The 12,161-nt window shown below is 43.7% G+C and overlaps 1 protein-coding gene across 1 annotated transcript; it reads left to right on the forward strand.

The window, feature by feature from the left end:
• Positions 1–3,051: 3,051 nt before the first annotated feature.
• LOC309535440 (tubulin alpha-1C chain-like) lies at positions 3,052–12,161 on the forward strand. The gene is made up of 5 exons (XM_082228508.1): positions 3,052–3,200; positions 7,393–7,615; positions 8,637–8,785; positions 9,976–10,656; positions 11,645–12,161. Exons 1-5 carry the CDS (start codon positions 3,198–3,200, stop codon positions 11,936–11,938), a joined length of 1,350 nt encoding a protein of 449 aa, XP_082084634.1. The 5' UTR covers positions 3,052–3,197; the 3' UTR covers positions 11,939–12,161.

Genomic DNA, 12,161 nt, shown 5'->3' on the forward strand with positions numbered 1-12,161 from the left:
TCTGCTGTGACCTCATTAGGCTATCTTGAACAATCTACTGTATTATTATCTTAGCCTCTTGTACAAATCCCTTCTGCAGTATAGGATTAATAATTCTGATCTCCCTAAAGATGGTTATTGTAAGGAGGGTTTTTGAGATAATGTTTGGGAAGTGCTAAATATCATTGAAAAATGATATTTAAATACTGCTGTTATCATTTACAGTGATTATGGCTCCTCCATAACCATGGTGCAGAAACTGGTGGCATTGTTGCTAAATGCCAGGTCTGTCCAGAATAAAACATCAAGCATCCATGATTTGGTTGTGGATGAAGGGGCAGACTTGGCATATTTAACTGAGACCTGGGTGGATGGGTTGGGTGGCCCTGTGCTAATACAGACATGCCCATTCCAGAATTAGTCGGGAGATAAAAACCCATAACAGGCCCAGCTGCAAGATGTTACTAGTTAGGAATAGGTGGGTGTCCTAGAAACCTGGGTACCAGCCTTGACAGCCTTGAGATAAGGGGCTGTAAATCTCCAGCAGCTGGCAGTTATTTCATGAGATACTCAATACCCAAGAGCCCTTGATCTATCCAGACACCCCTGCTGCCGCTAATGAACCTCAATTCGTCCAAAGTCCAATAATAAAACATAACTCCCCTAACTAATATTTACATATCACAGGATTTTACTAAATGGTGACAGGGAGCTACTACCAAAAAAATCCATTCTCTTATCATTCCTGGAAATAATAGTTTACCTATGATTAGTTAACTATCAGCATAATCCTATACATGTTTACGTAGACAGGTATGTATCCCCAAACTCAGTGGGACAGACTAGTTAGCAAGTGTGCTTGGAATGACAATTCACAGTATGTAACATATTGGCACAACCTCAGTTATATTGTATCTGTTTTCTATCAGATTTCTGTCAGCTGTCTGTGTTGCCCTGAGGCAATAAGTAGACTTGACAAGAGTGCTAGTAATGTGTTGGCATGGGAACTAATAAATAATTAGCCAACTGATTACTGATTTGGACAACTATCAGAGAAGGTACTAGCCCCCTCCTAGCTAAGGATGTGTTAATCTATGTGTAAACATACACTGCAGTTTGAGAAAAAACAGGAAATATACAGAGAACTCAGCTTGGGCTTTATCAGTATTTTAGGATGCTACACCTGCCTCCCTGCTACAGGTGTAGGGAACCTTTGACCCTCGAGATGCCACTGAACTACAATTTCCATCATCCCTGGCCTTTTGCTGTGCTAGCTGGGGCTCATGGAAATCGTAGCTTAGGAACATCTGGAAGGCTGAAGGTTCACCCCACCTGTCTTACTAGATGAAAGAGTGGACAAGACTCCAACACCTTTAATAGTTATGTAGGAGAGAGAATTTTGGCAAGTGTAACTTGCATGACAAGCCCAACCTGCTGAAATCTCTACACAATTATTAACAGTGTGGGAGCCCTGCCTGATATTTCACGCAAGAGCCCAGCTAGATCAGAGTAAATACCTTCTAGTTCAGCATCTTGTTTCCCACGGATGCCCAGAGGAAGCTCACAAGCAGGGGGAAAGCACAATCTTTATCTTCTGCTTGGGCTCCCCAGTGAATGACACTGAAAAGCAGGAAGCCTCAGATTCTAGGGAGAAATACTATAGTCACCATGACTAGTAGCCAATGGCAGCTTTCTTCTCTGGCGGAGTTGTCCACAAGACAACTTGTAGAGAGCTTTAAAATTCTAAGCTGGTTGCCATCACCATAGTTGTGGTAGCTAAATTCCATAGTTTAGCACTGTGCGGAAAAAGTAGCCCCTCTTGTCTGTCCTGAATCTTCCACATTTCAGCTTAATTGATTGACTCCAGCTTCTAGTATCGGGTTGGCGGGGAAAGACTTCCCTCTATCCACTTTCTCTACACTGTGCATACATTTATACACCTTTATCATATACACACACCCCCCAGCACACACACATCTTACTCTTCTCTTCTCCCAACCTAAAAAAAAAGAGCTCCAAATTGTGTTAGGGTATTTACTCCAGTTCCCTGATCATGTTGGTTTCCCCTTCCTTCAACTCTGCAAACTTCTTTTTGAAATGCAGCAATGGGAACTATATGCAGTATTCGAAGTATGGCTCTACCATAGATTTCCATCAAGGGCAGTTTTTCATCTCTTCCCTAATGGTCGCTGATATAGAGTTAAGCCACCCACCCTGCTCTCATTCTTGGAGACCTCACACAGGAGCAGCGGCCTTTCTGTGCCTGCTGGAGTGTTTAAACTGGGCAGCCGGCATATTTGTCCCCAAATGCAAATGTTACAAAGTTCCAGTGAGCCTTTAGTAACCTCCTCCCAAAAGGGACCCAAACCTGGCAACTCTTGGAGAAGTAAGTTCATCACAACCATATAGAGCGCTGGGTTCAACCTAATTTAAAGTGGATTTATTTCCCATCGCATCGATGGTTCGAAGTGTGTCGGGAAGGAATCGATCAGTGCATCTCTTGGCACCCGTCGGATTCACGTCCAACGCACCTCATTCTTCAACATGGTCCGTCTTGCAAGCTGGCGGGATGTCGCCAAGTTGTGCAGAAAAGCGCAGCCAAAACAGGAGCGCAGGGTTCTCCGGCAAGCGGCTCGGCACTAGGTGGGCGGAAGGCTTGCCTGCTCAAGGGACACGTCCAGAAACAACTGACCAACCCCCAGCCTCTGGGGGACACCGCACTTGGAAATTTTCCAAAATCAGGGAAGCAACGCCTTGTGCTGGACTCCGCAAGGCCGCAGTCAAGCCCAGGTATATGAACCTGACATAAAAGCAGGTTCTGCCAGTGGTGGAAATAGCACGAGAGAGAGGGAGATTGCGGGGTTCGCTCCTATTCCGATCATTTTTGGTTTGGCGGGAACTCGTCTCCCAGTTTTGCCTGGTTACGAATTATCCTATGGCTGTCCGCAAATGGGCAAATTCATATCCGCTGCCCAATGGTGGCGGGCCGGGGGCGTCTCCCTTTGGCTCCCTATTCAATGGGGCGCGTGGGGCGGGGCAAGGGGACTCTGGCGCTGTCCAATCGGCTGCGAGGGGAGAAGCGCTCCTTCGGAGCCCCTTATATAAGGGATGCCCGGACCTCAGAGCAGCTGTTTTCGTGGTGCTGATCAGACCCGTAGCGCGTCTGCTGAAGCCAGAGCACCGACAACCTCACAGACTCCTCGTAGCCTGTCGGAGACATGGTGAGGGCTGCTTGGTTTTTTCTTCCCTCCGGTTCCTGCCTCTCCCCCTCGGTGCCTATTAATAAAGGCGCGCGTTATGTGTTTTTTTGCCTTACGTAATGTCATGCCGTCGGGCTTTCCAACATCTCCCTTTCCGTTTTCTGTGCCGCGCGAGCGACGATGGGGCGAGTGGGGGCGTCGAAGGGCTTCTCCGCGTCCTTCGGGGCGGGAAAGAGGGTTGTAGATCGGTGTGTAATGCGCATTTAACAGAGCGGGAAGTCTTTGCTAAGACAACGGTCCTATCCCCGCTTACACAGGAGTAAGCCTTGCTTAATGCAGCGGGACTTACTTCTGAGTAGAAGCGGTTAGGACCGCAGCCCATGCCGTCTGTAGAAAGCAGCTACGACAGAGGTGCAGGACTTTTCAGAGCGGGTGGGGGTCCCCTCGATCTCGGAAGGCCCACAGGTTTCCCTAAGGGTGGCCTCTGTGAAGCAGGATCGGGCCTTTCTTCGTTTCCTGGTTCCCCGCCCGAGTCGCGCGCCCAGCTGGTGTAGGCTGAGTTGGGGGGGGGTGAGCTTCGGGTTTTTGCAAAAGGTCAGTGTCCAAAGTCCTCGCGTGGGAGACCAGCCAACAGCTGCTGCTCTTGGACTCTTTTCTCCGATTCAGTGTCTCGTTGTCCCTCAACCTCGAGTTGCCCCGCTTGTCCTTTCTGCCAGCTCCTCTTGAAACCTCCGCTGCTGAGATTCTCGGTCTTAATCGTCTCAGGGCCTAGACATGCATTTGGGGATACGCAACAAGAGATGCCTGCATGCCCTCAAATCAAATCAAAGGACCAACAAAAAGGAAGCGGAGACTTAAAATGGCTTGGGCATGACTCATTTGTCTGGGAGACTTCGAGTTGACATCTCCGAGCCCCCTTCCTTTGTCTGGAATGGGAAGGAGGGGCAGCAGGGGCGAGAGTTTTTGATCCACCACCCTCTGTCCTGCTTGCCTCCGTTTTAAGTCCTTCAAGACTTAATTGGTTATTTTTGACCAGGTAGTGGTTTTTTTGTGGTTTTTTTAAGAGTGCTGGAAGCTTTCTTGGGTATCAGAACTAGTTTGATGCTGTGTTGGCCACTCACTGCACTCCCCTTTTTACAAGTTTATAAAGCAGCATTGCTGCAAAATGGTGGGAAGTTTTTAAAGAAGATGGCTGCCTCTCTGTCCTTCCCTTCCCTGGTATTTCAACATCCTGGGGTTTTAGGGTTCTTGTTTTTAAGTCTTTCTCTTTGATTTTTAGCCCAAAGTTCACATTGCTATTTTGTGTTATCCCTTAATGTGAATTGCTCCATCCTGTCAAACTGACTGTGGTGTGTGTGTGTGTGTGTACACGTACACACATGCACAAATACACACTTCATTCTTTTAAAATTGGCACCAGGGCTTTCCTGTTACATTCCATCCTTTTTTGCTAGTGAGTTCTCCAAGTACAACTTTGTGAACACACACCAAAAAAAACCAAAAGGCAAGAGAAACATTGCTGTAATAGTGATAGACACTAAATCTTGAAATGACTGCAGAGACCTGAATTCTGTCTTAGAAGGCATTTCTTAACATCTGGCTAAAGTGCTGTATTCTGTCCATCAAAATTATGGCCTTAGTTGAATTTTAGATTACAAATGTCTTGCATCAAGAGTGACTTGCCAACAATTCCGATTGTGCCAGTTAAATAACTGCAGGAAAGAATGTGATTTCCCCCCCTCCAGACATGAAATAGCAGGGAGCAGTGTAACAGGTAGCAGAAATTATTGATCATTCCTCCTCATGATTCCTTAGGCAAAGGAAACTAATCAACAACTGAAGATTTCATCTGCTGTCCTAATATTCGTGAGAGTTTATTCAATTATGAAGCCAGTAAGCCTCATACACAAGCACACACACTCAGGGTTGCAATTTTGATATGCTTTAACTCCCGTGTATGATATTTCGACTGAACTAATGTTTCCAGGTTTCCACTGTAGTTACAGCCACTGCTAGCTAGCTGTGGACCTATTTCCCTTACTTTGTTTAGATCATCTTTCTGTCTGTGCTTCGTATTTTTAATTCTGCCTTAGCTGAGGTGTGCCTGCGTTCCATTAACAGCTGTCCCTGGCTTTGGGGGGGGGGTGTAGTAAAAGACTTGGGGTTGTAAACCAATGTTAGTTCCACTCACGTTAAAACCTAAGTTGGGTACAACCCTTGAATGTGCACAGATGTCTGAGAACTAAATCTCCAAATTTTTTGTTGTACATAGCTGCAAATCCTGACAATACTGCTGGATTGCCCAGTAAGCCCACCACCACTCTCGATGGGTGTCCTATGAAGTGCACTGCTTAATAGATGAAAGGCAGATAGCAGGAACATGAATCAGCCATGAGGCTGTTTTCTCAGTGTTGGCAAGCCAAGGACTGGATGTTCCTGTTCTGTGCCTCCCAGCTTGCTGCTGAAATGAAGTGAGAATCCTGTGGCACTTTTCACACTAAGCAAATACTCAGCTTGAAAGATGGTGGGGGCATTAAACCTCATGCACTATATCCTTGGCCATTTATCCAGGAACCACTAATAAGGTGTCTGAAAGGTGGAAGGTGGAAAGAAAGAGATCTTCTGAAAGGGGAGACAAGTTTTGATGGGAAAAGAGCAGAATGAGATTTAAAGCACTTACTAACATTAAAAATATATACAATTAAGTTATTAACTGCTGCTTAAGCTAAAACTGAAATACCGTTGTGCGCTGTATAATTTAGATCTTTATCCTTCCGTGGTAGAAGAAAATTACCAAGTATGGATAATTGATGACAGAAATATCTAAATGTAAGAACTGGAGGGATATCTCAAAATAGACCTTACAAGAGAGCATCACCTGAGCTTTGAGACACATGGGAGTAAAGTTAACAAATTAGGACAGCTAATTAAAAGTGCACCAATAGCTTGCTAATTGAGTTAGCTTTATCATTATTTCTAGATAAAGAATACTTTGGGGACAAGCTTAACTTCTTCTCTTTTGCATTAAAAATCAATAAACCAAGGAAAAGCAGCATCAGTCAACACGTAGTATGAGAGATGGATATTTAAATTACATTGGGGGGGGAGGACCTTGGGAAAAAACAGTAACTGGAATGGGGAGAACCTTAACTAGGGTAGATTTAGGATTTGTGTTAGCCCAATTGAAACATAATTTCTGTATGGTAACATATCACCATCTGGCTTGATGTTTGCACATGAACATCACAATCCAAACTGACGACAACTTCCTTGGGAAAAGACCATTTTTTTCTTTAAATGGACTAATCTGTGCTTTATTTGGCATATTTGTAAACTGTTCTTTAGTCAAGGCTCCCTGGGTGGCTCACAATAAAAAATTATTAATGCTGTACACAGTGCATTATAGGAATGTATATGGGAATCTAATTACAAAGCTCAAGCATCTTGGGTTTCTAATATTTTTTTTCTTGATTGGTTCTAGAAAAGCAGAGCTGCCAGGGATTCTAGATGGTCAAGAACCTTTTCTACTTCTTGGGCAAGATAGTAACTGGGAAATAATTTGAGTAGTAGATATCCTATACCCTTTTAAAATGTGGCTCTTTGGGGGGGAGTGTTATTGGGTTATTATTTTTATTTTATATACATTGTAATCTTTTATGTGAACCACCCTGAGACCTCTGGGTATAGGGCAGTACTGTATATAAATTCAAAATTAATTAATTGTACAGTTGGAAGAAACCATGAGGCTCATCTAGTCCAACCCCCTGCAATGTAGGAATCTTTTGCCCAACATGGGGCTTGAACCCACAACCCTAAGATTAAGAGTCTCATGATTTACCGACTGAGCTATACAGCAGCTAGAGAGGTGGTTATTGGCAAGCTGAGTTTTCAACCTAAATTAGATGGGTTTATTTGTTTTCAACTGAATAATTCATATATTGTATATGCAATCAATGGTGGGCCATCTGCTATCAGTACTATTTCAGTAGTGGCTGGGTTGGCAGTTATGGGACACAGAGACTATTTAATCCTCTCTCTTTTTTATCCCGCAGGATATTGGTAACTGTAAATTGAATTGTGCTTGGCAGCTTCTCTTTAAGTGCATGTTCCTCTTTTAATGGGTTTGGTGGCAGTTTGCATTTCAGTTTCAGTAAAGAACAAAGGAGGAGGAAACTGGGCATTAACCTTTTCTGTCTGTCTCCCTTCCCCACAGCGTGAGTGCATCTCAATTCACGTTGGCCAAGCTGGTGTGCAAATCGGCAATGGATGCTGGGAACTCTACTGCTTGGAGCATGGGATCCAGCCTAATGGCACCATGCCAAGTGACAAAACAATTGGTGGTGGAGATGACTCATTCAACACCTTCTTCAGTGAAACTGGTGCAGGGAAACATGTCCCTCGTGCTGTATTTGTGGATTTGGAGCCAGCAGTGATAGGTAAAGTAAATACAGCCTGTGCGGTTGGAATGGATGTGAGATGGGATGTGGGACAGTTGTATAATAAAAGGTCTGGAACGTGAGGTTTCAGTTTTTCCCTGTTGTAATTTAGATTCTGTATAAAAGACATTGCATGACCTTAACTGTAGACATAGCCAGAGCAAGGCACAGTGTTTCTAAACATGTGGTTAACATATTTATCATTATTTAAGTTTAGATACAGTAATCCTTGAGAAATTAGGTAGTACTTTGCTGTGACTTGGATGGAAGTGAAGCCTGGGTTAAGATGTCACTTATGAATATCTGTAATGCTTGGTATGTGAAATACTGAATTGCAGGAGTTTTGCCTAAGTTTTTACAAGAAAGTGTTTACAGATGAGGGGACAGGACAATTCTTGTGGCATCTTAAAAGGTGAAAGGTTATATCCAAGTAATTATTACTCAGAGTAGACCAATTTACATTTATGGACTATGTCAGGCCCATTTATTTCAGTGGGTCTACTTTGCGTGTAACGGGTAAAACACTTAACATATTTACTAGTCTTTAAGGCAGGCATGGCCAAACTTGGCCCTCCAGATGTTTCGGGACTACAACTCCCATCATCCTTAGCTAACAGGACCAGTAGTCAGGGATGATGGGAATTGTAGTCTCAAAACATCTGTAGGGCCAAGTTTGGCCATGCCTGCTTTAAGATGTTTGAAGACTCTTTGTTCCACTCTGCTACAACAGACTAGCATGGCTACCCTGTGGAAATTGTAGCGGGAAAAACATTTTAACCCACATACTGGATACTGTTGCCAGCTGTTTATACTTCTATGTATATTGTTTAAAAATCAGTTGTTCTTGTACTAATAAAACCTGTTCTAGGCAATTGCTAGCAGTGCCTGTCAGTAGAAAAAAAAAGTTCTCTTCAAGTTCTATAAACCTGCAAAACTACTTAGGGTGCTTCAAGCATAAGCAAAATTGTAAATTTTATTTGTTTCATTTTTATTGTACAATAACTTGTGGTTTTGTTTTCAGACGAAGTGCGGACTGGGACATATAAACAGCTCTTTCACCCAGAACAGCTGATTTCTGGCAAGGAAGATGCTGCTAATAATTATGCAAGAGGTCACTACACTGTAGGCAAAGAAATAATTGATCTCGTACTGGAGCGCGTCAGGAAACTGGTAAGTTCTGTTGCTTTTGCACAGTCAAACGTGCATTGAAACATTTCGCCCTGTTTAAAAATTAATTCTGTCAACAAGAGTTCACCCGTCAATCTGTGCCTGTCAAAATGTAAATATCCTCGAGCTCTTTTGTAGCTCCATCTATTTTTTGGGGGGGGGATATTTTACTTTTGATGCTACTAGAACACGGACTGTTGTTTCATGTATTTTTTACTCTGGTTAGAACCATGTGGCAGTCCTGAAGTGACAGGTTTGGTGTGGTTACCACTGTCCCTCAGACCTTGTGGGGGGCCAGACTATATGGGGGGGGGAATGAACGAATTCCTATGCCCCACAAATAACCCAGAGATGCATCTTAAATAAAAGGACACATTCTACTCATGTAAAAACACACTAAATCAGCACGCCGGATTTAGAAGGCGATTGGGCTGGATCCTGCCCAGGGCCTTAGTTTGCCTACCCATGGGCAAGACTTGAGCAAACATACCCTCTTCTTTCCCTAGCCACTGTACTACCTCTTTGTCTAGGAGGTCTATGTAAGGCAACTAATACAATGTTTTACATTCGTTTCTGCCATTTTTTAATGGATTTGGTCTCGTCTCACATGGTTTTAGAATTGAGTCAAAGAAGAATGAGGCTATAGATAACTACAGTAAGATAATTCTGGGGGCTATGACTTTCTTACACTCTAAAATATTTAGATTGCAATTTTTGTTGGTCTGGTATAGATTTTAGCTTTCTCAATTTTTATGTATAAAATAGTATTGGGTTAGAGAACTGAAAGGGGGGGGTATTTTGTGAGTTTAAAAAAATCTTTTTAGGCTGTGATTGCCCAGAGAATGTAAGTTATTGGGTGACTGAAATACTCTAAATAAATAAAACTACATATGGCCTGCTTAGTCAATGAACTTGCAAAATTTGCTTGTGACCTCCATGTAATAAGAAATATCTACCTCCAACTGGCAGATCTGTTTGGTTGCTGTGGGAACTGCTCACAGTTCCTGCTGATGAGTTCTATGTTTGGTCTCTGCTTTTTTCTTACAACTGCTTAGTGGTTGAGTTGAATGATAAATGAACTTTTTGCTGCTGGGCAGAATACCACACTAGAAGGTAGAAAAGTGAATGGGCAAAACCCATTCTCAAATGTTAGGACCACTAGCCTGCTATAATGTCCTTTCCCCCCTCCCCAGGCTGACCAGTGTACTGGCTTGCAAGGATTCCTGATCTTCCACAGCTTTGGAGGTGGCACTGGGTCAGGATTCACTTCTCTGCTTATGGAACGCCTCTCAGTCGACTATGGAAAGAAATCAAAATTAGAATTTGCCATATACCCAGCGCCCCAAGTTTCAACTGCTGTTGTTGAGCCATATAACTCCATCCTGACAACCCACACCACCCTCGAACATTCTGACTGTGCCTTCATGGTTGATAATGAAGCAATCTATGACATTTGTCGTAGGAATCTGGACATCGAACGCCCAACCTACACTAACCTCAACCGCCTCATCGGTCAGATTGTTTCTTCAATCACCGCCTCTCTCAGATTTGATGGTGCCTTAAATGTGGATCTGACAGAGTTCCAGACAAACCTGGTGCCTTACCCCAGGATCCACTTCCCTCTGGTAACCTATTCCCCCATTATCTCAGCAGAGAAGGCCTACCATGAGCAGCTCTCTGTCTCTGAGATCACCAATGCCTGCTTTGAGCCATCCAACCAGATGGTGAAATGTGATCCCCGCCATGGCAAGTACATGGCTTGTTGTATGCTGTATCGTGGAGATGTTGTCCCCAAGGATGTCAATGTTGCCATTGCCGCTATCAAAACGAAGCGTACCATTCAGTTTGTTGACTGGTGTCCTACTGGTTTTAAGGTAAGCGCTGCTGATTGCATTCAAAATGGTCTGGTTCATGTCAAGATTTATAGGTGATTGAATAAGCACATCTCAAGTATATAATTTTATAAATGGTGTAGGCAGGCTTAATTCAGTCTTAAGATGACCTAAAGGCATGCAGCCATCCCCTGAACTGGATGGTTGATCACAATCTTGGTGGAAGGGTATCTACCATTTCCTGCTTTTGCAGACCCTACATGAAGGAGGGTGTAAATACTCAGTCAATACTCAGCTTGCCATATATATGAACTAACTAAAGCTGATTCGAACGTTGACGATCAGGACTTTTCAATATAAAAATGCCTTCTAACGTTAGTCATGGTAGATTAATGTACAATTTGTGGGGGCAGTTTAAAATGGGAGCACTAGCTCCTAACAAAATTATAAAGTGATGTAGGCCTGTAGAGAAAAGAGAATTATGTTGATGACTAATGATGTTTCAGCTTCTAATGTACGAGTGGAAAACCTGCATCCCTCGTGAGAGATGCCATGTGAGAGAAGTGGGCGGGAAACAAAGGAAAGCTGAAATGGGAGGAGGTAGAAAATCTCTCTGTTCTGACTTCTGGCAAGAGCTATTTGTCAATCCTTCCCACTGGGTGAGGAGAAAAGGGTGAAAGAAAGAATAGGCAGCTTTTGGAAGAAGAGATTCCCCCCCCCCCTGCTCTAAGTATCTGAAAGTCCCATCCATGTGTCAGTTATAAGAGCTGCCCACTATGCTAGCTGTGAAGAATAGCGGCGCAAAATACTGCACTTTGCAAATGGGTAAAGGAGCCCAGATCAAAAGATTTTTAGAACAAATGTGAAGTTCTACACTCCCAGCGATGGTGTTCTTAACGCAGGGTGATCTAGAGCTTGCTGGCTTGCGTACAGATGCAGCTCCTTTCTGACTTGCAAATGCACACAAATTAGATACTATTGTGATATAGGAAAATTTACATTGTCTGCATTTCTATTTATTGTTTTCTAGGTGGGTATTAATTACCAGCCTCCGACGGTTGTTCCTGGTGGTGACTTGGCCAAAGTCCAGCGTGCGGTCTGTATGCTCAGCAACACCACAGCCATTGCGGAGGCCTGGGCCCGCCTGGACCACAAATTTGACTTGATGTATGCCAAGCGTGCTTTCGTCCATTGGTATGTCGGAGAAGGAATGGAGGAAGGGGAGTTTTCGGAGGCCCGTGAAGACCTGGCTGCACTTGAGAAGGATTATGAAGAAGTGGGCACAGACTCCTTGGATGGTGACGATGAAGGCGAGGAGTATTAGACTTGCACGCATGTCTGTTGTATGGCTGTTACCATTTGCTGCTTTGTAATAGAGTAAATGGGGAGCAAATCTCAAATGTAAACAGAACACCTGGCATTCCATGCCAGAGCGCTTGGAATAAACACTTTTATAACTGAGGTATCTTGCCAGTTGATGATGATGATGCAAGCATTAAAGCATCCAGCTGGATGCAAACAAATAAAACCACCTTGCTATTTACTAA

The sequence above is a fragment of the Podarcis vaucheri genome, assembly GCF_965113315.1.
Source record: "Podarcis vaucheri genome assembly, chromosome: 6".
In the NCBI taxonomy this organism is placed as follows: Eukaryota; Metazoa; Chordata; class Lepidosauria; order Squamata; family Lacertidae; genus Podarcis; species Podarcis vaucheri.